This window comes from Lissotriton vulgaris, chromosome 4_1, assembly GCF_964263255.1.
Source record: "Lissotriton vulgaris chromosome 4_1, aLisVul1.2, whole genome shotgun sequence".
Taxonomy (NCBI): Eukaryota; Metazoa; Chordata; class Amphibia; order Caudata; family Salamandridae; genus Lissotriton; species Lissotriton vulgaris.
In genome coordinates, this window is record NC_141691.1 from 314010714 (window position 1) to 314038367 (window position 27654).

The following is a 27654-nucleotide window of genomic DNA, read 5'->3' on the forward strand; positions in this document are numbered from 1 at the left end:
AACCTTATGTTACATGGAACCTGCCGCATGGTATTCGTAGATTTTGGTTTCTTTTACGTTACGACCTAGTTCCTTTAAATCTACTCCTATCTAAATGGTATGGTTCTTCTTCTATGTGCAATTTATGTAAATTGAGTACCCAGGATTGTATGCATGTTTTACTGATTTGCCCTGCGCTCCGTAAATTGCGTCTCAGATGGTTAAAATGTATTTGTATCCGTCTGGGCATTTCCACTTTGAACGGCTTTCTCCATGCACTTTATTGGCCTCCTAATGAAATGTTCTGTTTCCATATTTTTAACTTTTTTAAAGGTTTTTTAGCTATTTATTAATATGCCTCTGGAGATGTTTGACATTGCGACCCGCTGTAGATTTGTTATTGTATGTTAGTTTTGTACTTAAATATGTTTTCTCAAACGTTATAATTTTGATATGTACTTGTCTCCTGCTTTTATTTTGTAAATTTTATGTGGCCCTCTTTTGAGAGCCAAAACATAATAAAATTAATTGAATTGAATTGCCCATAGGAATGAATGGGAAATTGCATGTGCAATTAGCGAGTGCCAATAGGTCTCTGTAAATTGTGCATGCAATTTCAGGGTGCAACAGTGTCAAAAGGACACCCTGCTGCACCCCTAAAATTGATATGTGCACATATGTTGCGCACACACATACCCTGAGGACATGTGTGTGGGCAACATGAAACTTTGAAAAATGCACAATAATGCATTTTCAAAGTTTTTGCAAATTACCATGAAGTTCAACTTCATGGTAATTTGCGCCCTCTATTAGTGAAATTGCATTTTTTTCACTTTACTGCAATGCATTTAAGGAATCTCAATGTGTAGTTCCTTAACTGCAATCGCAATTTAAGTAATCACAATTTAAAGATTACTTAAAATGGGATTTTTGCATTTGGGATGATGCATCCCAAATGTAAAAATACCGGTCGCAAAGGAGCAGATTCTGAGAATCTGCCCGTTTGCGACCGTTTTTTCTTTTGATGCATGTGCCTGATAGTAGGCAATATATATTACCTACTGGGGTCGCCTTTAGGTAGTAATAGTTAGGACCTAGTTTCCATGGGAAAAGCATTTTTTTTACTTGCCTATAACTTTGGCGTTGTTTGACCAATCTTCAAAAACTTTTCCCCAAAATGTGCCAAAGTAGGTTCTGTGTGTCATGGAAAGTTTTGGGGTGATCCGTGCAGTGGGGACCGATAAACAGGGGCACAAAATAAAGGTCCATTTGTATTGTTAATTCCCATAGGAACACATTGTCAAACCTACTGCCCGAACCGCTGGACAGAATTACACCAAGAATAAGGTTTCATGGCAAGTTGACTTCTGACACCATCCCAGCTGTAGGTTGCACCGAGCCAGAAACACCCCGCCTATCGCTGGCAATCAACTGTGAATACTGGAAATCTGCACACTAACTAGTACAGACAGGAATATCCAGTCAGAACAGGAACAAAGATGCTGGGATGGAATCGTCCATTGCATGGTAATGGACGTGTTCCCCTGCCCTGAGTGCCCAAATGTTTTGTTGCCTTGGACACCGAATGCTGCTGTTTGTTGCTGATGGGAGGAATACTTCAAAACAGTCGAACCACTGACTACTGCTCAGGAAGCAATCCAACCCATCATTTTTTGCCCACCATGCAACCTCAGATTAGATCCGTCCATATGCAAATCAGGCCCAAAATGCCCAACCAGGTCTTCTCTGAACAGGATGACAAGCAATCCAAGACTGCTTTCTGCCTACTTGAGTCTCCACATTCAGGTGTAACTTGGCTCAAGTGGCACATTAAGCATGGAACCCATATCAGGGCATATACTTCGCCACTTGGGCGCTACAGCAAGTGAAGAAACTGGTAGTAAAATATCAGTGGTCTGCAACCAGCATATGAGATCATCTGCAAATTGAAATTCTTTCCCTTAAGCAGCATGCTGAATCTAACTTTAATGTGGTACATAAATGAAAAACGTGCCACCATATCATCACTAGAAATATAAATAAAAAAATGAGTTATACTAGAAACAAAGAACCTAATTTTCACAAATCTGACATTATCACGTTGACGCCTAGACAGACAGAAACGCAATATCTTATCAGAGGGCAAGCGATTACATAGAAGGGTAAACAAAACCGCCCTGTGCAACTAGACGTAAAGGCTAGTCAGTCACTCCTACAGTGTAACAGCCAGCCTGTAGTATAATACATCGCCCCTCCCACTGCAGAACAATACCATAAAGTCCTCCAATGTCGACGCTTTTTATTAAGGGTAAATCCATAAAATCTGCAGGCTAAGGAAGATTGAAGTCCGGATTCACAAAAGTGTTATTACTCGTAAGTCACACCTAGGTGAACGAAGACTTCTCTCTATGACCGCAAATTACCAGCCCTGATTCACAGAATCAAGGCTGGCAGAATTTTGCATTTGCCAAGTGCATTTACAAATCGAGAAAAGCAGCCTCTGGGGGGGTTTTCTAAGAGGGTTATCCTGTAGTTAAAAGCAAACACTTGCAAACTTGTGGATAGCCACCACCCATCTACGCAATTCTGAACAGGTAACAAACACACATATAACCCTGTTAGGTGTGTGTGCAAGCGTCTCCGTCTTCCTCAATTCTTACAAGTTTATCATTGAAAGGACCCACAAACATTAACCTAAGAGCAGACTTGCTCACAAAAGAAATCTAACACACTGGCAGAGTTTCTGAGTGAGTAAACCCCGTTAAGGATACTGAGAATCACAAACTGGAATTTCCCTCAAAAGTTCCCACATCCGCATACGTATCTTCCACTACGAGGTCCTAATAACTTTGCTTTTTGGGCCCTATGTCTTTGAAGTTCATCAGTACAAGGTACAACCGAGTCACCATGGTGGACGTTCTGGCAACAGCAACATTTTACCTCAAACCAAAAAAAAATATGACAGCGACAAATGATCCTTCTCGCCCCCTCTATGACAAAAGGTGGGGCTGATTTTCTGGGATCTGGCGGGGCAAGAGGTGATACTTTTATTTTGTACCATGACAGAGAAGAGCACCACTGTCTAGATTGCATGCCCCAGTGTACTGGCAGGGGATAGGTATCATTGGAAGGTGCCCGTCATACTCTGCTTTGTCACCTTACACACCAATGGAAAAAGGCCTTACATCTGATGGCCGACAGGCAATCATTGATGGTATATAAATGAATAGAACAATTACTTACCAGATGATTCCTCCCCAAAAGAAAGAGAAAAATACATAGAATGCTAACGATCCCCAAATCACCAAGTGATTAACCCACGTCCAGAATCGAGTATCGAGCGCCAGCTGAAAGGACAAAAAACACAAAATAAACAATAATTTATCACGGTCGTGCGTTCATTGAAAAAGAACATTTAAAAAATGATGTTGCAAAATGTACCCTACTGCAGAAAAGGATAGTTGCACTACTGGGCTGTTAAATTCAACAATTAATTACTGCGACTCTAACAACACCCCCCCCCCCCCTTCAGCCACTTGTAGTTGTGTACGCCTTGTATTACAGCCCATGACACTGTGTTTTTTCAAAGGATGTGTAAAGATATAACATCCGAGCAAAATGTTTCTAAAAAGAGTTAAATGTAGTTCTTGAGGAATAAGCTTTTAGTTTTAAGTGGAATGCAATTCGTGCAAGAAAGACAAATAAAAGGCCCACCACTGGTAAAGGCAAGAGGCCTTTGAAATAGCTTCTTGGTCGATTGTTGGTGTGTGCTTCTTCACTAACTGTGCGTGAGGTTGTGTGGCTAGGTGAGTGGACAAATGTGAGAATGAGACAATGGATGACTGGATAGATAAGTGAATAGATGTTGGATGGATGCGCGAGTGTGTGAACGCTGCATGGATGAAAGAGTGAGTGTATGGATGGTTGGATTGGTGAGTGGGTGCGTGGGAGAATAGCTAGTTGTAGAGGGGATTGTATTGATGGAAGAAGTGGGCAGGGGTATTGGCCTGGGGCAGTGTGAGAGCATGGACAGTACATGCGATAGGTGCAGTGAATACATTTGTGATTGAGTGCATGAATAGATAGCCCAGAGAGTGGCCTGAACAAACAAGCAAATATAAGCATAAGGGCTTTGGGTCAGCCTTCTTTTGCCATTTCTTACTTGTAATGATAATATAGCAAAATCAACAAAGTGAAGACATGTTTGAATTAATCTTAGCCATTGGTAATCGCCCTGGGCCGCATTCCAGACCATCTGTTTTTTGCACATCTTGTCATTCTAGACAGAGACCGGCCATATTCAAATTAGGCTTGCTCCTGCCCCAATTGATTTTGGGCAGCACCTGCATCGAAATTACCACACAGCGCTAAGGTGCATAAAGCACCCGCACATTCACAAAACAAACAAATGAGGTCTAGGGCATTTTCCCATGCAGCGAAGTAGGCCTTCCTTGTTAAACCCAGAATGCACTGCTCTACCTCCAGGGAGCCAATGTGAGCCACCTGGAGGAATTGTGTACTCGATGGTATGCTATGCATGTGCAAGGGGGAGACTCAGCCTCCGGCATCTTTCTGCCAGGATCACATGACGGCACTGACCGGTTTTGGACCCCTGGGGGACCGTTTTTGTGGTTACTGGGGGCCGGTTTAGCAGCTCAGCTGCAGTATCGGCCCCTGTAATAAAAGCGGCAGCGGTGAGACAGGAGTGGTGCTTCCAACTATCACCCCCTCTTCCTTGCCTCCCTCCCTCCAAGGGGCCGGCCGAGCTGTTTGCCAGGGCCAGTTTTGGTTCCCAGTCTGACCACGGAGCCGATGTGCAGGGTGAGGGGCGTGCTTAAGTTGTAAAACAATGAGTGCCTGGGTCCAAATTTCTCTTCAGAAGTCTGCATCTGGTGCTATGAATATTGGGGGTGCTGAATACCAAGGCTGCGTAGTTTTGATTGCCTTTTATATCCACTACCAAGCACGCCCTGTCCCTTTATCTCACTCGATCAGGTTCTTTTTCAATCTTTCTTTCTCCCTCTGTCGCCGTTTTTTCATGTTTCTCTTTTTTCCCCATTTTGTGTTTTTCTCTCTCGGGGTAGAAGTCTGATAAGGAAAAATGAGTGCAGAGCCACAAAAATGAATGTCAGTGGGTCCCACCTGTACCCCACCGGCTCAAATTAAGCACTAGTTGAAAGAACCCTGAGACTCCTGCATCGCACAGATATTCACAGACCGTAGGGTGAACACTCTCCAGTTCAACGGGGGATGAAGAGGCCTGAGTTACACACCTGGAGGACTCCAAATCCTCTGTTTGCTTCACTGTCTTCTGAGGGACTAAATATCTCTGTGAAGCCAAACTTTTATCTTAGTCCCTTAGATTTTCTTCCAGACTCAGAACAACTGTGGAATCCATGGGCTTCACTCTGAATCTTACAACAAATCAACAACAAGGCCACAGATGCCATTTTCTCAGAGCACCGACTCAAAAACAGTCGAACCAATCACTTCTTCGCTCATCTCGAAGGGACAGGTAACAATATTAGTCTAGAGGACAGATGGTGTACATCAGGAGGCCAGACAGAGTGGGGAAAAGTGAGGACAGGTTCTACGCCCCAGAGAGGATAAGGGAGGTCAAGAGCAATGTTGTAGTGATGCAGGATGGAAGAGTGTGGAGTCAAGATAGGGTGGTCCCTGTCACTACCAAGAGAGATTTGTTAGGGGAGGATATAGCAGAGTCTGGCGACAGAGGGGTGGAACTGGGGCAGCGAAGGGAAAGTCACAGGAAAAGGACCACCCCGTCCTGGCACAGGCAGTATAGCATGAGGTGAGCCCTCATGTTAGAGTAGGTTAGCCTTGCATCAGTTACCTAGGCTTTGACCTAGGAAAAAGTCTGATTTGCGGACCAAAGGTTACGGTATTTCATTGTTCCCCCCAGCCCGTCTCTTTCCCCTCCTCTCCTGTTCCCTTAGGGAGGAAGATGTGTTGTAACTTGGTAATGGTTTCTCCCTCCTGGTCGTTTCCCCCCTCCCTTTTCCCCTATGATGGTTCTGCTCAAGCTGTCAGCCTGGAGGCAGCTTTGGAATGTTGTGAAACGATATGCCGCCCAGCTGGGAGCACCTGATGATAATCACTTATTAAATTCTACTTAACTCTATCATCGTGTAGTGTGTCTTACTACATCTACATACTATGAATGCTATCCGAGCTGCGGCTTCTCAGTGTTTTCTGGCTTTGCTCTAAAGTCTAAACCATCTTACAGTCTTCAGTCAGGCTGACTACTACAGGGGGTTGGTAAGTGATGGAGGAGAGACAACAGGATTAGGCTGTCCAAGTTGGGAGAAGAGGGGAAGTGACTGATGGGATTAGAAGGTCCCCAAAAAGGCGATAGATGTGACATTTAAGGGGTGTGTAAGTGGGATGGGGCACCGTGAGAGAAATGGGGATGTTTAGCTGGATGGAGGGGGTTTGGTAGGTGAGGCCTGGGAACAGCCTTGGTAGATAGAGAAATGGGTAAGTGGGAAACTGCTAGGTTGTGGGGGGATAGGATGGAAGACGAGGTGTGGAGACTCCCGGGGCAGATTTGGGAGGGCAGCTCAAGGATGATACAAGGGAAAGATGGTCCGGAGAGAGGGGAAAATATATTGGAAAGGACTGAGAGAGGGAGTTGGGGGCTAATCCTTCTCCTACCTCGCTGCCCAATCCTGGAACGACCTGGCCCTCCACCTCTGGACCTCCACCACCATCTCGGACTTCAGGAGAGCACTCAAGACCTGGCTGTTAGGCTAATCGGCCCATCCTCAGCGCATGGATGCCCCCCCCCCACCGGGGTGATAAGTTACGCTTTACAAATCCGGATTGATTAATTGAGGCTACTGGAGAAGGTGGGGGAGGAGGTGCATGGGGGAAGGAGGAGAATGACACTGTTGCACAAGGTCGAGTAGGGAGACGGAAAGGAAAAAACAGGCATAAGGAAGGGACCGCTGGGTGAGTCTGGAGATGGAGGTAGTGGAAGAAGGTGAAACAGGGAAGAGGAACTGAAAGAGGAGCGGGTCTAAGGGGACAGTTAGGTTAGAGTGGAGAGAAAGGTTGTGGAAGAACGTGAAACAGAAGTGGCACAGGAGGAGAAGAGAGATAGGAAGGCACTGAAAGGTCAGAGTGGAGAGGAAGGTTATATACGGAGGAGTAAGAGGAATTGCTGATGGAAGGCAGGGGTCTTCAGAAAATGGAGAAGGTGATTGAGATATAAAGATCATTCTGGGATGCGGGAGCATAAGCAAATGCATTCAGATGAGATGGAAAAGTATACATTTGGTGAAGGACATTGTAGGTCTGGGTCAGACTGAAACACTTTGGAGGGTACTCAAAGGGACTGAGCCGCTCTTCCCACAGGCTCCAACCGAGAAGTCTCAATGGATCTTACATTTGACAATTCCACCCTTCACATGGTCACTTGGGCTGGACACGTCATAAGAGCAGTTAGCAGGGAGAGGTATTCTGCGAGGGAAGAGAGGATGGGTACATGACAAACACTGACGCCAAAGGAACTGCATTGGACATAGAGCTAGCACGGCAAAGGATTGGAGGTACGGGGAAGTGAGGACGGAGAAGGAGGGGACAACAGCAAAGCTCATAGGGAGAAGGTCTGCAGAACAGGAAGTGGCAGTTGGGGGGCAGCATTGCAACTGGCAGAAGCTGGGCACAGGTAGGGAGCGCTTTGCGAGTTGTTAAGGTGATGATTAACCACCATTCTTAGACACCTGGTATATCGGGCACCAGTCCAAAGTGAAAACTCATATTCCATATTCAGGCTTGTGGTTTAGGCTACATGGAGGACACATGTTGGAAAATGCACCTATGATTTCAGTTGAAATGACAGGTTTGTGGCACCCACTGGGGGGGAGGTTTCATTGGTTCTATTAGCACTGTGATGACAGCATGAAGTACATCATTGTCGTGGTCCGTTATTTTACTAAAAGGACAGAGCAGTGTAGTTTATGTTAGCTCCCATTGTTAAGAGAGTGGTGTCCTGCCCGGGCCACCTATTCAGCTGGAAGGTTTTTGCATTAGACACAGACACAGAGAATGGGGCCTTATTCGCGTCCCGTCAAATGGTTTTATTTATGATGAAGAGGATCTTTAAGCATGTTACAGCAGTCTTGGGCCACTCACAGGGTAATGGTTGAATGGAACACTGACAGAAGAAACCGAAATGGCAGAGTTAGGTGGTACTTCTGAACAAGAGGAGGTGTAACCAAGGTTGGTGTTAATACTGACCAAGGGGAGCTCGGAGGAACATACAGGAAGTCCCAGTTATGGCTCTGAAGGTTTGCAACATATCTATGGTTATTTGTTGTGATAACAGAACAATGCAGCACTTAATTGATTTTCGTTCCTTGAGTATTCTTCCCAGGTTAGGTAGTTGTGGTTACAAAGATTTGGCCACACTTTGGTGGGTGAAAAGAACAGTATTTAATTCGCATCTATGGCATGTGTTTTTGACTTAATTGCATGAAACATAGAGAAATACATGTGATACATTTTCAGACAGAGTAGAAATATGCATGACCCTGGTGTGTTGCCTACAATGCGTTGGTTGAAGACTTGCCTATGGTAGAGCTATAGTGTTTCCAATTATTGCATGAGGACGTAATTGTAATTAAGTGGATAGTGTAATGGAAGATCATAGTTGAGGAAGTAGAGGTGTGTGCTTGTGTTGGAAAAGGTATTGTGGACCTGTTACTGAAGGAGCTGTACAATAAAGATGGCGGCTGTGGCAAGCATGGCTAGAGACTCTTAAAGAATGTGGCCATACTTCACAGATTTAAATTTGTAATATGGATAATTTACTTTTCTGTAAGAGAGAAAGAGATGTGGTATTCTTTATAGGCTGTTGGTAGCACAGTTACTGTATGTGCACGACAAAGACAGACAGGGAGCCTGAGGCGATAAATGTCAGTTTTTTTCTGCCTAAAATGAATAAACCACAAATATTATACTAACCTTTAGGGTAACTGTAAACACTAATATAGTGAAAACAAGCGTTCCAAACGTCCAGTTGCCAGATACCTATAAAATAAAAAGACTTTAATTTAGATCTCATTAGAAAGTAATGAAAGAATCACACATGTATTCTACAATATCTCTATTATGGCAGACAAGCACTGATTGGTGAAGAAGAGAAAGTTACAAAATGTGCAGAATTTTGCAGCGGGAAAAACAATTTGCAAAAATGTTGATATGGTTTAATATTCTCACCTGATGAAGTTTACTTGGGTTATTGTTTGCACTTTGCAGGTACATCGTAGCGAGTCACCGGAGAAGGCATGTCAGGGACAGATCTCAAAGTCTTAAGATCTCACTACCAGGGGCCGCATTAAATATGTGGCACACTGTTTAACGCAGTGCACTGTGCGCCCGGCGCAATGAATGAAAGTGTGCCGGATTGTGGTGAATGCGCTGCCCCTAGGGCAGCCGCAAACTCGTGCTGCCCTGGAGGCTGCGCATTCATGTGAAATACGGAGCGGCTGCTTTACAGTCGCTCCGTGTTTCACTATGCAGGCCGCAACCCGCCTGCACATTTAAAGAGGAATCGAGATCCACTTGCCGGCGGGTGCAGTCAGTGACCGCACAGACCTCCAAGAGGATGTCTGCTGGGTCCATGGGACCCACTCTGTCCCCTGCAGAGGGCTGCTCCCAGGAGGCCCACTGTCAGTGTGCCTCCTGAGGGATTCTTTCTCTCTGCACCTGTGTCGGTAATACGGCGTGGGTGCAGAGGCAAAGGGATTTCCTCATTTGCATGGGGTACACTCCCATGCACATGAGGAAACGCCCCCTTAATGATAGTGCTGGCGCTTTATGTGCACCAGCGCTATTGGTATTATAGTATGGGCCGTACAAGCGTCTGCGGCCCCTTCTGTAATACCAAAGTGCCCATTGTGCCTCCGGTGCACTTTATGTAATACGGCCCCTGGTAAACTCACCCAGTTACTTCACCCCCGTGAGTTAATGATACTTAGGGCATCTTTAAAACCATGAGGACAGACTTATCAGAGAGTAAAAGTGGGTCCTTGAGCGTCCTTTGGAAATGAGGAAAATAGGGAGAAATGGTAATTTCGGTCTAGATTAAATTGGTCATTCCTCATTTAACGCAGAGACCCAACCTGCATTTAGAATGTAGTATGTGATTGAGAAAGACATTGAATAGGTCATGTTTCTGCAGGTTCCTAAATCCGATGGGTCTGTTAACTTCCATTACTGTCACCATTGGTGTTTAAATGGGACTCCAAATCAACCCCCGAGGCTCTTGGGTAGCAGGACTCCAGGGGCCATATTATGTATTAGGGCGCACTTTCCCTGTTTGCACCTAGCGCACCTTAAAACGGGAGTGCCGGGCGCAAACGGAGAAAGTGCACCTATTACATGGTATGTGCTGCCCCCAGGGCGACCGCAAACTCATACTGCCCTGGGGGCAGAGCATTCAAGTGAAATGCAGAGCTGTTTTAAAGCAACAGCTCAATGTTTCACAGTGCAGGCAGGAACCCGATTAGAGATCTCCTTGCAGGCGGGTGCAGTCAGTGATTGCACCCACCTGCTACAGGATATCTGGGGGATCCATTTCATCCCCAGAGGGCTGCTCTCAAGGGGCGCGCTGACAACAGTGCGCCATATTATAGGTGGCGCATGAGTGTCTTTGCCCCTGCGCCCTGGAGGCAGTGCATTCACATGAAATATGGAGCAGCTACTTTACTTTACTTTTCACTGTGCAGGTAGCAACCCACCTGCACATTTAAAGGGGAATAGAGATTCCATTGCAGGCGGGTGCAGTCACTGAGGGGATGTCCGAGGGGGGACATGGACCCCATTTGACCCTAAATGAATAGATAGGAGAAAATGTTGTGCACAAAAACTTATACACCTCGATGACAGAGTCTATGGAAGGACATCCCAAAGTTAGCGCAAAGCGTCCAAAATAGAGCGATAACGTAGAAGCACATGTTCCTTTGACAGCTAACCCCTAATAAATTGGAACACATCAGCTGATACGATCGGCATGTAATGACGAAGATGTGCGATGTAGAGCAATGAACTGGCTTTCTGGCGGTAATATCCAGTATAGAGACATACTGGAAAGAATTGCTAAGACACCAAGGATACCTGCAACCACATGATTCTTCTAAAGTGACTGAGTTTAAAAAAGAGCTTTCTTGCAAAAAAGACAAGGATGACATACTTGACACTAGGAGCTAAACAGATTTAGCGAGTCACTGTAAATAAACACACCCCCCCCCTGGGCTTTAAGTGGGCCGGGTCGTGCCGGTGCTGAGAACCGGCAGTTCTTAAAAGTAGGTGCAGAGACGGGTCCCTATCGGGCTCTCCATTTTTGCCCTTACCCCCAGGGTGAAAAAAAATCAAACTGCAGCAATACTTCACTGCCTTTTATGTAACTTCAAAGAGACTTGTTATAGTACTTTCACAGTCTCATCATTTGAGAATGGATGCATTTTCAGCATGCTATAACACGAAGCCATGGTTGTTGCTTATTTATCTTGTGTAACGAGCAAGCACTGGCAAAGCCAATAGTCCTGGCTTGTTGTAGGTGTAAAGTTACTTTTATTATATATCTGGATGCAATGACAGAAGCAGCAAATACAGTCGGGCAGCACACTATACTAAGAACAGCTTTTCAGACTACTTTTTAAGCCATGCCCTAATAACTTAGTGATGCAGTGACGGGCATGGAACTATTGATATCAGACTGCAGGGACATGGGTGGTTTACATGCAGGGACTCAATATGAGATATGAGGGATGTTATCATGGGACTCCCAACTGAGCAGAGAGTGGCTCCTCCCCTTGCAATTGATGCTTTAATCAGGCCAGTGCTTCATATATCATTTGTATGAAGGCCAGTTTTGTATGGGGTTAAAATGAGAGAGCTAAAAACAGAAACAATGGCCATCCTTGAATGCTCCTCTAATGTTTTAAGAAACCCATTTAAAGATGATCACTGCGGATTGCAGCAGCTATCTAAAACAAAAAAGCATTGGATAACCCAGAAGGCTTCACTGCCGAAACCTACTGGCTTTGCCACTGCTTATTCTAAACAGTCAGCCATCCAATCACATGCTGCCCACATGTGAATAGGTGTGAACACTTTGAAGGTGCGCTTTTAGTAAGCGGTTTGCTAGTTTGGCAGTGGTGCCGTAATTAGCATCAAGGTCTGTTTCAATATAAAAGAAGCATACCATGGCTGATGCGAAAGTGCACGCCCTCTCCCTCAATGGAGGTCCAAAAATAATGTACAGTTGAGCTAAGAGTCTGAGTTTTTTACTGAACAGATTGTATCTCTCATGTGTAGCAAATGCAGGATACATATGACTCTGAAATACAACTGACAGTCACCAATACGAACCAACCAAGGATTCCTAACAGTGGACACAAATGCAAAAAGTCATAGCACTTTCTCTTCCTAAAACACCTTTGCATTCATGGACTCAATAATTGTAGACATTCGTCACTTGGAAATTGAAACAAAGAAATATTTTGAGCTTTTCATTCCCTTATCCTTAAGTCTCTTGATCAGCGAAATTCCTTTTGCTGAAACTTTCAATTTGCCCTCACCTTACCGCAAGTATCCCTGATCAATTTTTATGCATTTTTCAAGTACCTTTGACTTTTCGAATAGTAAAATAACTGTAGGTGCAGGTCTTAAACTGCTGTCTTGGAACAAAAAGTTAAGGCTACCCTTTGTAATCCACTCCACTGAAAGTAAAAAGTTTAGGCTGAAGTGAGAAGTAATGGACAACTCAGATAAGCGTTTAGTGCCTAGATTTCTCACAGTTCAAACAGGCCCAAGGAAGGGGTCTGTCGAGGTGATTGGTGGGTCAAGTGGTAGCGGGGGTGGCAAGAAATGAAATTCTAGGGCTGTTGCTGGACCCCACCATCAACACCCACTGTGTTACTATTTATCTGAAAAGATGTGTTTCAGCCACTCACAAACGACCGACCAACTTTGACAAAACCTTTAGATTGGCCCCATTTTCCAAAAGAGGGTCATTTTAATCTGTTATGAAGCATCTTATGCAGAAATTTACATGGTTCCATCGTTCGATATACAGTTTAACATTTGCCCAAAATACACATATCAATGTATTATTTCACTATTTAAAATAATACATAAACAGAATGTTCTGATCCATTATGCTGACAACTGACAAGATATTGATCACAACCATGAGCATTCACTCAACACAGATTGAAAAGACATAGTGAGCAGTAAGAACCATGGCCCGCGTGCAGGCCAGAGACCAGGCAGGAGCACTCCTTTGTTTACCTGCCCGTTGTCTTCTAAAGATGGGTTCAGGAACAGGAAGTAGACTCCAAAGAAAAACACAAGTCCTTCAAAAGCACCAAGGCAGGTCCAGTACAGGAAAGGCCTCCACTGCAGCATGGCATTATCCGAAATTGTCCTGCCATGAAAAGAAATCAAACGAAAGCCCGATTTTATTTCTGTTTAATAAGCAATGACATATACAGTGGCCAAAAAAGCACAGTGGGGCATGTTCACAAAACATTATAAATAAACAAGCATTTACAATGCAATGGTCTCGGCATCATTAAAGGTAGAGCTATTGGCATTGCTCATGACATTTCTTTTTTTTTCTTTAAATCATAAATAAATGGCATTGTCATTTACATTGCCAATACACAGCCCTCTGCACTCACCAGCACACAGCACTCTGCACTCAACAGCACACAGCACTCTGCACCTGCACTCACTGCTCTGCACACTCACTCTGCACACTCACTCTGTACTCACTACTCTGTACTCACTACTCTGCACTCACTACTCTGCACTCACTACTCTGCACTCACTACTCTGCACTCACTACTCTGCACTCACTACTCTGCACTCACTACTCTGACAACTTAGGGATAAAAGTACGTCAAAGATGACCTTTTCCAGACACAACACCAGTTTGGGTTCAAATAAATAGGGCACCTTTGTGAAAAAGGGATCAATGATATTCGCTGTACAAGGCAATTCTCCGAGGTTTAAAAGATGCTGAGAGCATAAGGACCCATCCACCTAAGAAAATGTAGAGAGGACGATTGCAGCCGGTGAGCTCAGTAATCCATGGTGAGCCGGCAGGGCCAGCTTCACGGCAAGAAGAGGTTCTAGCTGTGCTTTAGGAGCTACTTGGGGTTGCCTGGTGAAGTGGAGAACCTTGGCACTAGAGTCCTGAGTCCTGCCTACTCGCAGGCAACTATAATGTCTAACCATGATCACGCTGCGGCTGGGGTATGCTAGAAAAAGGAGTACAAAAAAAACAAAACCAAGAAGCTTTAACTTCAGAAAGAAAAAAATGAAAATCACGAAAAAACAGTTGCTTCGCGGAAAGAAATTACTCGGGACGCCCACTACCTTGAACAAGCATTTACAATGCAACGGTTTCGCCTTCGGAAAAGTTTGAGCTATTGGCATTGTAAATGACAAACTTTTTATTTATGTGTTGGTTTTGAAAACAGATAAATAAATGGCATTCTCATTTACAATGCCAATAGCTTACTCTGTCGCAAATGCAAGACGTATTGCATTTGCACACACACACCCACACAAGAGCCACCCACACACACACACACGAGCCCCCCACACAAGAGCCCCCCACACACACACAAGAGCCCCCCACACACACCACACAAGAGCCCCCCACACACACACGCAAGAGCCCCCCACACACACACGCAAGAGCCCCCCACACACATACGCAAGAGCCCCCACACACACGCAAGAGCCCACCCCCACACACACACGCAAAGAGCCCCAAACACACGCAAAGAGCCCCACACACACGCAAAGAGCCCCACACACACGCAAAGAGCCCCACACACACGCAAAGAGCCCCACACACATGCAAAGAGCCAGAAAGGTACCCTTCCTACAGGAAAAAAATAGTCCAGAGCCACTTTCAAGAGAAACCCAAGAAAATCTGGTTAGAACAAGTAAGATTTTTCAAAAAATGTAATAGTTGCAAAGCTTGTAAAATCGGAGTCAATACAAAAGAAATGATGGATCCGGAGGGAAGATCTATTAGAATCAACCATAAAATCACATGTACAACACAATTTGTGGTTTATGTCATTAAATGTGCATGTGGACTAAGATACATTAGTAGCACCATCTGTAGGCTTGAAAAGCGAATTTTGGAGCATATCCGAGCAGTTAAAAACAAAGATCTGAATTACGCGACAGCAAAACACATAGCCAAATGCCAAAACAATGACTGGAGATGAATGGAATTCTTTGGATTAGACACCATTCCACAAAATGAAAGAGCATGAGATAGAAAGAAAAAAACTCAGACAATTGGAATCACGATACATCAATAGATTACGTACGAAGATCCCCAAAGGTCTTAACAACGAGGAACTGCATGTCCACCTATGAACATAGATATTAAAACACCTCTAAAGAATCTTAAACTAACCAATAAATCGTAAAAACTATCATGTGACGATTGCCTTGTTTGGAACGAACGTTGCGTTAAGACACCATAAAAATGTTCAAGAATACCATCCACATCAATGAAAATATGTATGGTACTATACTGATAAGGGAGAGCTACTTTGAGCTCTCAAAATGTTAAGGAGAACTGGCAATACCCGGGACACTGTGTACTACACACCATGCCTGTGGGCACTACACTATATTGTAATTTGGTAATGAATGATCGATACTCTGATAACGGTAAATTCATAAAATCTGAAAAGAAAAAGATACTAAACGTAACAATGAAATAACAAGTCCATTGAGCTATTCTCTCTTTGAAAATTATTAATAGGAAAACTTACACTGTGACAATTACAAGGATATATAATATATATATACACTTTTACATGATGTAAAAGTAATAACTAAGTATGTAATAAAATTTTCTGTTCGTCATATAATCTCATGACATCAATGTGTTGGTCTGTCTTTGTTAAAAAGGACTAAAAACCACAACTCCCAGAATTCCATAGCATGGGTTAGAGAGGAAGTGGTATAAATAGACTATAAAGTAGTGTCCTCCAACAGTGAGAAATGCCCTGCGTGGCCGAAACAGGTCGGTGTGACAGACTGGCTCTGTTTACTTAATTAAATACCTGAAGTGAAGGATTTCTGAGTGCGGCGTATTTTTGCTAAAAAAATATAGATATATATATAATCCTGCTATTGTTGTATACACACAGCTTGTCAACTAGTAGCAAGGTGATCCTCATAGCTATATGCATTGCGTAACTCATACAAAATCATTATAGGTTTCTTTGATGAAGCAAGGTAATAGTGTATTGCCGGTTGCACAAAACGGTGAAGGTTTAAAATCATATGATGTATTAATCAATACAAGACAGGTTCCTTTTAAATCCAAGTACAGTTTGAAGTAGAAACCCCAAACTGAAACTGCATATTAAAAAGATTTAATAAAAAAAAAAGAATGACTGGTGCAAACTAAGTCAGACTGTATTATTCATTCAACCACATATCGCTTGTTCTTTTTCAAAGAAAAGGAATACTGAAGAAAATATTTAGAGCGCACATAGAAATCATTTTTTCACCACTTAGTACAAGGTCTGGAGCAAAGTCTGCTTTGATGCCGCTAAGAATTAGGAACAACGTTTTTTTCCGTTTAACGTCCTCCGTGCATGAAAAGCATAGGACAAAATAATTCCAATGGGTTAATGTCCCTATGGTTACCAGGTCACAAGCTCAAGCTCGAATGCAATCCCAGGATCCGTGGCTGACATCAAAGGGGCTGATTTACTGTAGCTGGATGAGGCGTTCCAGCCATTGTAAGACATGAGTGTAAAGATGTTTTATCTGTTGCAGTGACTCGTGCCCATACTAATGATATGCAAATTATACAGGCAGCAACAGCATGCCAAGGCGTAGAAGCAAGCTGTGCACACAAATGTTCCAGCAGTGTGCGTTTAAACACTGGTGGCTTTCAGGGTGCTTCAGTTTCCAGTAGAAAAGAGCAACTAACCAAGATACTCGATATTTGCTAGTATGCACGGGGGGTGCACTTGCAGTTTTACAGAAAGTATGCTGGGCTGCTTAAAGAAAACAGGATGTAAATATGACGTGGGGAAAGGCAGATGTGCACACGTCACCGCAGCAGGTGGGCGGGATGCGCCTCTCCATAAACAAACAAGTCACATCAAAGTGGTAATCGCCCCGAGAGGCGCATATTCCAGCTCGCCGTCCTTATGGGATTCCATTCGCCTACAAACCGAGAACCGAATATAGCGACAAATAAATAAATGAAGGCAAATGTGGAAGGAAATAACGGAAAACAGCAAGCTGGTATTCCACCGACGGTTACCCTTATGGCAAATATCATTTCGTCAATGTTTTATGCTGCTGTAAATACATATTCTCGTTCAAGACTCTCCTAGGCATGTTGGAGAAATCAACAGGGAAATTCATCGGGTGCTTTAGGAGATTTTGACTGGAAAATGCAGGCATACCTGAAAGAGGCGGCTTTATCAAAAATGTAACGGTAAATTTCTCAGGCGCAGATCTGACAGATAAACACTGGTACAAGGCCATTTGACAGCTAAAGGTCCACATAGGTGGGCTGGACAGACACGCCCACATGCGTGTATGACAGATCACATCCACAGGATGTTGTCAACCCACTGATCACATCGACAGGCGCACGAAGGCACGCCCGACACTACTGTGAACATCTGAACACGACATTACTATGCACATCTGTTCTGGAACGCGACACTACTGAACACATCTGTTCTGGAGCGCACTCACATGCGTATTTCACATGCACATAAGGGCAGATTAGTCAGGAAGATTCATAGGCATCAGGTAAGAGGACATATACAGAAGCCCACGTTAGTAAATAAGCAGGCCTGCTTACAGGAGGTCTGACAAGCAGATATGCATAGCAAACGGTCCTATGAAGAGGCAAGTGAACTGGTACAGAAGGGTACTTTAGATAAGCAGGCCTGTTAGACTTAGAAGGCAGGCTTGAAAGCCCAGCTGAGGCATGTTTCTTTCACATGGTCAAAGATTTTTTGAACAGGCAGTGCAGACACATTCAGGGATGAACGGTTTGACAAACGCACTCCCACGTCGCACATCCAAGGAGGGAAAAGGTTTGACTGAGGCACTCCCACGTTTGCCACTGCTTGCGCATTGGGAGCCCAGTCCAGAGCGGAGCATCCCCGTAAACATGCACAAGGCGCAGTGTCTGCAGCGGGTGCCGCCTCCCCATGCACACCAGGGAACGACGGCACCAGCAGCGTCCTCCGTGAGCATGCAGGGCCCAGGGCGCGTGAACACCCGAGAAACACAGCACTCACCGTGGGCGGAGGCGCGGGGCTGCAGCTGTCCTACTCGGCAACACCTGCCCGTCTTCGGGGGCTCCCTGCCTGGGATGCTGCGTCTCTGCCTCTCACTGATCCCGAGCATACCCCGCCCCTCTGATCTTACACCGCCCCGCCCAGACTGCAGGGTGCGGCTAGCAGGGACGGCTGCTCAGCAACGCGCGCAGCCATTGGACGCCAACGGTGGACGAATGAACAAGTACATCGATTGGTCTATAGTGAACGGCTCTAAGTGTAGGAAGCTCTCAGGGGAGAGCAAACGACCCCGGGCAATGGCATAAAAGAAGGACTACATAACAGCGCTATGGCTCCTTGCGACGGCGGCAATCCGGTCTCCCTCTTCAGCATGGGAGACCGGCAACGTCCTCCGCTTCTTCCGGGGCTCCCTCCAGGCAGGCCACGGGAGCCCCGCGTGGGCCGCCATACTTCTTGTGGGCCGCCGTCTTCCTTCTTCCCCCGGGCGGCGGGGGGGCGGGCACTTCCGGCCGGCCGCGCTAGGATTGGCCGGCCGGCTGAAGAAACCCCTGGGCGGGGATCGAGCAGTAAGGGAGGGAGGGAGGGGGAGAAAGGGAGGGAGGGGGAAGGTCACTCACCTGCAGACCTGGGCATAATAAGGAGACCCGTCCCGAGCAGCAAGGGAGGTGCCGGCAATGCCGGAACAGATTCGGGGGCGTTCCCGGCGTCGCGGGACGTCGCCAAAAGCCAAAGAATCTCGGGAACGCCCCCGAGTCTCCTCCGGCCATGACGGACGCCTCTCTGTTCCAATGGCTAGCCTCCATTTATGGAGCTAGCCAATGGGACAGGGGGGCGTATTCCAGAGTCACTACTGCAATCAAGAGATTTCTCTGGAGACGGAGCCTAAAGGCTCCGTTCCCCAGCGAAACCTAAAAAGGACTTCCTAGAAAAAACAAAATATACATGTTGCTTTTGTATCGGTGTTCGGTGAACCTTTAACATGGATTTACAATCCAAACAGCAAGCTCCAAAGAGACAGTTGAATTTATCATACAAGTAAAAGCAAAGTCACGAAAAAAAAATGTATTTTAATAATTGATGCAGGCATTCTGAATGCTTCTGCACAGACCATCAGCGGCGTGTAGACTGCATTAATACTGCTTAAACATTGGGACTTCTCAGTATGGCTAACTCGATTTCAGAAATGTTTGCTGTATCCGGCCCATCGAAACAGTAACAGCAGCAACGTATATTTTAATGTAGTGTATTGCAACATCTATCTATCAATCAACGAATCAATCAGTCAGTATCTGAGTAGCTCTCTCATCACCACGGGTGTATCCAGGCGCTGTATATAGCTAGCTGCACTGCGTGGGGTCTGAGGTTGAAAGGATGTCTTTGCTTTTGAGCCCGAGTGAGAAGTCTTTCTATGGAGTGTGGGGACCTCTGAGGCGCCGTTATCGCGTCAAGGGACACAGCGCTTAGAAGCAGTGTGCAGGATGAAGAGGTGTGAGGGACGGACCTGCAGTTCACGGTTTTGAGTAACCTGGCAGCTTGGAGCAGCTCTGTGGGGGAGGGGAGTGTGCCACCGCACATGCCAACATTTTAACTAGCAGAGAGGGAGATTTTGAAAACAAATAGGGGGAAAAGGGGGGCTGCATTTTTCCCTTTCACTGAAGCAGAGGCAACGCTAGGGCGCCTCTATAAAATCTGTTTGTTTCTATGCGCCACCGTCACTGGCAGGCCCCCTAGGCAGGAGACGCTGGGTGCACATATGTAAGGTTGAAGTTACCCGAGCCTCCCACCTGGAGACCACGCTCCCAGCTCAGCCTCTCCGAACCCGTGCCACCCTCGGCACCCCCTCCCTTCACAGCACCCATCATGATTCACAGCTTTCCAAGGCTGAGCTTTGGATACACAAGGACAGGGGGGGGGCAGGGGGGGGGAACCACGTCTTGGCGTTATATTTGAGCTCAGACATGTGCACGAGTTGCCCATACACGTGATCCCTGGTGGATGGAAAACGTGAGCACGACTCTCTTGTGCACCATCTAGTGGGACCACCCCTCAGGGGGTGGGGATGTAAGGAGGGGGAGCTGTAGGGAAACCAGCAAGTATTTGGCACATACATTAAGAGTTTTTCGTGGTTCCGGTCACATTCGCTGTGTTTCGGGTCCGTCTCCTGAGGGTTTTTTTGGGGTGGGATTTATATAGCGCTAACTAGACCTGGAGGTATCAGAGAGCTTTACACGAGACGCAGTTACGTTACAAAGGGACGGCTTCATTTTATGTTAGGCACGGGGAGATTAACTGATGTTGAGCGTCCCTGCTGACACTCGAACCCGGTTCTCTAGGTCCGAGGTTCCAGGTTCTAGGGTTAAAGCCCCACATTCCACCAAGGAACTCTTTTTTTCACAACAAAGATTGTAATTGTGACAATGGACCAAACCCTGGTGTTTGCACCGACAGAGAGCTGGGACTGAGGGGACTAGTGCCACAGCCACGCTAATGCCCCCCAAGCACTGACCATCGGCCTGCGGGGTGGCGAGGACAGGCCAGGCCGCAGGGCACGAAGTGTGAGGGCACAGACCCGTCCCTCAAAGAGTGCAGAGGGCACAGTGGGCCTGAGGGTCTGAGAGAAGGGACGGACAAGAGCTTTCGTTGGGGCACTCGGATGTGTGGGCGAGGAGCCACGCCCCTTTGCACTGCCACTCTGTTCTCCCTTGGCAGAATGGCAAAATACCTCTCCGTAATTTAAGGTGGTGAAATTATGTTTTCACCATGGCGGCCACGTGAAAGGTCATGATGAAATCTGCTTTCCAGATAGCAAGGTGGGTTTCACGTCCCTTTTCAGCACCAGCCGAGATTTCTGGTGAGGGCTAAAAATAATAACACGTGTTTGTCCTAGAATGCGTAATAGCAGGGGGCGTGCCCCTTCTACCCACCGTGACGGTGCTGCAGGCTGAGAAGTGGGGACGGAATGTGATGGAGCATATTGTGGCCAGTTTCACCGACCACCCGCTCTCCATCCCTTGGTAATAGCAGCAGTTGTGGCTCACACTGCGGCTCTGTTCCTTTGAGGGCAGGCTGGCACAGATAACGCAGCCATGTTTGTTTACATCTCCAGCAGCAGCGAGCGTTTAACTCCCCCGAACCATCTAAAGCACTACCACAGTTAAGGCAGCCATGCTTGTTTACGTCTCCATCAGCAGACATTATTCACGTTTCGGGATGGAGGAGAGCTGCGGGCGGAGGGAGGCGGGGGAGCGGGACGGAGGAGAGCTGCGGGCGGAGGGAGGGGGGGAGCGGGACAGAACAGAGGAGAGCTGCGGGCAGAGGGGGGGAGCGGGACGGCGGAGAGCTGCGGGCGGAGGGAGCGGGACAGAACAGAGGAGAGCTGCGGGAGGAGGGAGGGGGGAGAGGAAAGGAGGAGAGCTGCGGGGGGAAGGGGGGAGCGGGATGGAGGAGAGCTGCGGGCGGAGGGAGCGGGACAGAGGAGAGCTGCGGGCGGAGGGAGGGGGGACGAGCAGAGCAGCTCTGGAAACCGCCACCGCCTTTCTCCGAGGCAAAGCAGAAATGCCTCTGAGAAAGCATGGTAATTTTCGCATTCGGGGGCGTGTGTTTTGTTGTTCTGAGTGACGGGTGACGTCACTGGCGAAAGAACAGCAAAATGTACGCCCCCAAATCCGAAAAAGACAGAGCCTATTACGAGGGACGGCTCTCTCCTCCAATGGCTGGCCTCCGTTTAGGAAGCCAGCCAATGGAGGGAGAGCCAAAAAGAGGGAGGGATAAAGCAGCCCTCTTGCTGACAATAAGTCTCGGACTTCCGGTCTGCTTCGGCAGACCGGATATTACCTCGACCTAAAAAGGGCACCAGTTTGCATACCAACTACATGTATTTTTAAATGTTTGCTATCCACAAACATTCCCAGAAGAACCCATGGCAAGGTGCAAGGAGAGCCGGAATGGAAGCCCGGCACAAATGTTCAAACGAGCCCCTGCTCATGTGTTAAAAGGAGCCCCCAACTCACTTCCTGTCTCTTTCTTTACCGTCTCCCTGATGCTCTCTCTGCCTCTCTCGCTCAGTCTCTCTCTTGTTTTCCCTGCTGCCATAAACCCCAGGTAGCGACCATCCACCTTCAAGAACAGGCCTTCAATGGCTCCAGCCCACTCAGAGAAATGCAAAATGGAATAAATGCCCAATCCATCCCAGTGTGTAAAGCACAGGTTTAGAGGCTTACTTCTGGGAATCTAATGCAACTTCTTTCAATAACTCCTCCTTGCTTTGTGGAGAGTTCTCTGTAACTTAGACCTTTTCACCAAGGAATGGCACATATTTTTGCAGCAGAAACACATTTTAAAAGTGGAGAAATCTTTACCCACACACACACCCAGCAAGTCTGTACATCTCCTATCATTCCGAAGGTGAGAAGGTGTCATATCGACGTTTGAAAATGCACACATACTCAGATCTTTAAGGACCTCCGAAACATACAAGGTAAGCCATGCCTTTGAAAGCTGACTTCCAGATTCTCAAGTGGTTTTACCAATGCGGATTTCTCCACACTCACAACAGAGAAACGTCACAAAATGGTAAAGGCACTACAATAAGGGCCGCATGTGCAACCAGGCCCAAGGAACTGTGAAGACCGAGGCCGCCATATGACTTTGCACTTCCATCCACTGAAACAAATTGGCAGTCTTCTGAGATAATAGAGATGTCAGCAGGCATTGTAGATGCTGGATCCTGAGCTGAGGAAAGAATAATTTGCACAGAGTAGAGTATAATTCGGCCACTATGAATGTCCTCTGTGTTGAGGGAGGGAGATTGCATTTTGGAACATTCAATAGAAAACCAAGTGTCTTTAGTGTAAGTATGGTCAAGTTACGATGTTGCAGCATCACCTGAACAGATGGGGCCTAGCGCAGCCAATCATCCAGGTAAAGAAACGCTGCGATCCCCTGAAGATAATGGTGAGCCACCCGAGGCGCTACCACTTTTGTGAAGGCCCCCGGCGAGAACCGTAGGCTATTTGGTATTACACAATGACGACCCATCAGAGAGAATCGCAGATACTGCTCGAATCTCGACTCCATGGAACATGGAGATATGCATCGATGAGAGCCAACATAGCCATCACAAAGCCTGCCTGAACTAAGGGTATGATCCATTGCAGGGTCTCCATTTTGAACAGAACTTTTCCAACACATATGTTCAGAGACTTGAGGTTGATCACGATACTGCAAAACCCTTTCACCTTCGGGACTAGGAACACAATTGAATAAATGCCTTTTCCCCTCAGTTTTTTTTTTGGGACTGGAGCAATTGCTTTCTTCAGGAGATGCAAACGAATCCCTTCCATCAATGCGTTCCTTCTGAGAGGATCCCTTGGAAGAGGCGCCTGAATCGTCACTGATGATGTGGGAAAGGACATAAACTATCTGATAAGCTCCTTCCAGAATATTCAACACCCACTTGTTGGATGTTGTGCAATGACAATTCTCCAGGAAATTACGAAGTCTCACACCAACCTCTGGTATCTCGCCAACTGGAACCACGGCAGCGGCATATTCAGGGCACATTCCCTAACTGAATCAAATGCAATATCTGAAGGAAATTCCGTCTGTCTTTCCACAGACTCCAATAAGTCTGGACAATGAATACCCTCTTGCATCATCATGAACAAAGTCTTAAAGTCAGACAACAAAGAATGTGTAACAAATTCCTTGTATATATACCAGAACGAATGGTGAGATCTGAGCCAGGAAAAGTCTTTTTCAATGAAGAGTCAATTTTTTTGACCGCCCCATCTTTAAGGACATTTTCTTCAGAAATTGACCTGCCCCCCCCCCCCCCACCAGACTGGCCAAAATCCAAATGGAGTGTTACTAAGAGTTTATCCTCTATGTATCTCAACGGATAAAGTGTTGACATGAAGCGAGGCCCAACAATGAACTGTAGATCCTTCCACTCATTTAAAGGAATGTCCATCACAAATGGATGAATGGGCAGGGTTTAGACTCTCCGACCTCTATTCCTCTATCCACGGGGGAATTTTATAACCATACAGGACCCTTCTGAGTTGTTTTGAGTTGGACAAGGGTAGTTGTTTACTGTATGTCAAAACAGGGGCCACTGCTAGGCAGGTATGGCAGTCCTTTTCTGAGGCCTCAGAGCCCACGCAAACCGATGTTACCATACTCTCCCAAGCCAGAGGCCGTAAGCATATAACACATATATATCAGGCGCCTCGGGCGTATCAGCGCGTAGCCACACTGGGATTAGAGGAGACCTGGCAACAGGCCTGCGAAGCACCAATAACACCTAAGGAATGAAGCAACATTCATGATGCTGTGCTTGGGGCTTCCATAAACACTTGGTTCAAACTGCTACACTATAACTACGTATACCTAGCCTATTTGTCCCGAAGCGGTTGCATGCTATATACCCTGATCGGTCTCCTATATGCACTAAATGTGGTTACACCAATGCTAACTTTATTCACGTTGTGTGGCGCTGCTCAGTTATCATAATATACTGGGTAGAGGCGTTGTCTCATAATAAATCCATCACAGGATGGGAGATCCCCAGTAATATCAAGAAATGTTTATTGCATTTGATCCCAGAAAATGGCAAGAAAAAACTAAGCAGAAGGTTTGCGGTGCCAGGCCTTGTACTGGCGAAGGGACGTATAGCAATAGGGTGGTTGAGAATAAGGCGGCCTACAATTCGGGCTTGGAGAAACGACTTGCTGGAAGAGGCAGGTGCAGAAGAGGCCCACATGTGATGGACAAGATGGGATGAAAGGGTGGCAGATGATCTACTCTTTTGGGGAACGAAGGCACAGACATTTACTGCACTCTTGGAGGATGCCTCATCAGATTAAATGTAGATTACGCTAGATCATGCAAGACGTTCTGGAACGAGAAAGTAATCACAAACTGCGAGAGCTAGTTCCACAGGTGCATTGATAATCCCACTGCCTGGGGTATGTCCTATATGATATGTGAACAAGCTGGTAGGTCATCCAGCTCTTATCTCTGATTGTATTTGTGGTGACATGTCTAGATGGAAGATATAAACAATAATTGGTCCCTGAGCAGAGAAATACAGCAGTAAGAGAGAATTATTCTCAAGATTTCAGTCCAAATAAGTCCTCCAGATAATGCCTTTACACAAAAAGTTCTTGATTTTCTTTATGTAGATCAATCAAACACAAGTTCTGAGGGATGATCCTCTCAGCTTGGTATCATCCAGTGTAGCCAAACAGCCGACACGTGTTTTGTCCTTGGCCAAAGACACCCATTGACTTCCTCAGGGCAGGAATATTATAAGGATCTCATCATCAAATAATGCATAGGTCTAGGTAAGATTCCCATATATCAGTATTCTAGTATCAGGTTGACTTCCGTTGTCTCTATTATGTTCCAACCAGGCGTCTAATTAGAGTTGCACAGTATTTCTTAAAAAGGACTCAATATGCAAGTCCACAACGTTTCTCAAAGGAAATTCATTTAAATCTTTAAGGTGCTGGTGAATCAGGTCCAGCAAGTAGGGTAGTGTCGTTACTCCCAAGTCATGTACCGGAGAGTACTCCCGCCATGATGTTCAAACGCCGTCAATTGGAAGCCTAGGTGGCTAGAAGTGGGTGGGAGGGAGTTGAATTAAAAGCCAGCAAGGTGTTAGATTGTTTGTGTACTGTGTAGGTCTTGAAGCAGCGGTTGGTGTCAATGTGGAAGCCCAGGGACTTTGCACAACAGGAAAGTCGTGGATGGAAACCGTACAGATTATTCTTTGAGACTATTCCTTGCACTGGCTGTTTGCTGTCATGGGTGAGGCGCAAAATCAGCATGTAAAATCTAGAGCTGGACTTGCCATCAAAGAAAGTTCTTATTTATCAAGAAGGCTACAGGCTTGAGTGCGATGCAACCTTGAAAGTCACCACTGCCTCAATCGATCTACAGTCTACTGACTGTGGCACATAGACTGACTCAAAGTACACCCCCATTTTCCAGGCTGAAAAAGCTAGCAACCTGTAAAATACAGCTACAGCAAATGTACAGGTAAAAGCCTATATAAGGATTAATCCGCTGGTGACTGTAGCAGAAGCAGAAGACTGGAAGAGACGTCTGTTTTATCACAGGATCGAAAACGGAAGAAGGAACTGCAGGTATCATTCGATCTGTGCAGAAGTATACTTAGTAGCTAGAATTCAGGTGAGTTAAGGATGGATAACACTACAGTTCCAAGTGGATGCATCTTCAGCCTCAGGTTCAGCCCAGCCAGTTTGAGTACAACATTGATAAGGGAAGAGGAGGTGGGACAGGGTTTTTGGTGTTGATCATGTCAGTATGCGAGACTGAACTAAAACGAGACTTTAAATAACAGGGACATTTGGTTTATGACATGACAGTAGTTTTGTGCATTCCTGTGCAATGCGATTGTTGTCAGAGCAATGATAGTGTACACCAATGTGCAGTATGGATTCTGGGATGACTGGCAAAGGTATTTAACAAACCAGAAAAATGTGGATACTTGCACCTTAGTGGTGCTTTATATACTGGGGTAATTTGATTTCTGACATGACTGCTGCTGTACATATCTTATGGAAATACATTTGTGACCGGCATTTTTGCTTCTCATACTAGGGCATTATGAGTTTTGACTTTAAAGCGTTAGTTCACAAAATCACGCAATGCGTTTCTGACAATGTGTTCTACACACTGGGTCAATGTTAAATCTCCTGACAAAGTGTGATTTTAGTCTAGGGCAATGTTAACAAAGGCATCATTATGGTCTATCAGATAATTCTTGTATTTGAGACCTTATTCATACTGATAAACATGTAATGGCATTACTGCTGGTGAGTTTCCCTTATGTGCTGCAGTAGTCACTACTGTTACTGTGCTGCAACTGCACCAATGTGGCCCAGTTTAAATACATATGTTTTTGGGGGCAAAACTCCTGCCACACCCATCCACGAAGAGGGGTCGGAATCACTCACTTTTCCGGTGCAATCCAGGCCAGGTTGGAAAAATGTTACCTGCTCCTGACTTTGAATCTCAGTCTGGAAACAAATAAGAATTTGCCAATAATGCATATATGTTTCTGATCACACTGGACCAGAAGAAGGTGCCAGAGTTTTTTCTCTCCGCGAAACGCATATACATAGATTCTGAATAACAATTAGGCCCTCAAAGATTTGGTGTTATCGCTTGCGATAATTATCACAAATGATAAAAAAATGACACAAGGGTGTTCGGTATTTATAGAGTGTGATAAATATCACCTATCACAAAGTTTGGGGGGAGGGCGTGCAGATCTTGCTGCTTGCCGCACCAACAGCCA

At 45.9% G+C, this 27654-nt stretch overlaps 1 protein-coding gene across 5 annotated transcripts in view; it reads right to left on the reverse strand.

Moving 5' to 3' along the window:
- Positions 1-27654, reverse strand: part of ATP11C (ATPase phospholipid transporting 11C (ATP11C blood group)) — an 828266-nt gene that overhangs the window by 71341 nt on the left and 729271 nt on the right. For all 5 annotated transcript variants that reach the window (XM_086918646.1, XM_086918644.1, XM_086918645.1 and 2 more), the window contains exons 25-27: positions 13297-13432; positions 8965-9030; positions 3223-3326 (exon numbers count right to left, since the gene is read on the reverse strand). In XM_086918646.1, the coding sequence (XP_086774772.1) occupies positions 3223-3326; positions 8965-9030; positions 13297-13432 (306 nt within the window). The remainder of the gene's footprint in view (positions 1-3222; positions 3327-8964; positions 9031-13296; positions 13433-27654) is intronic.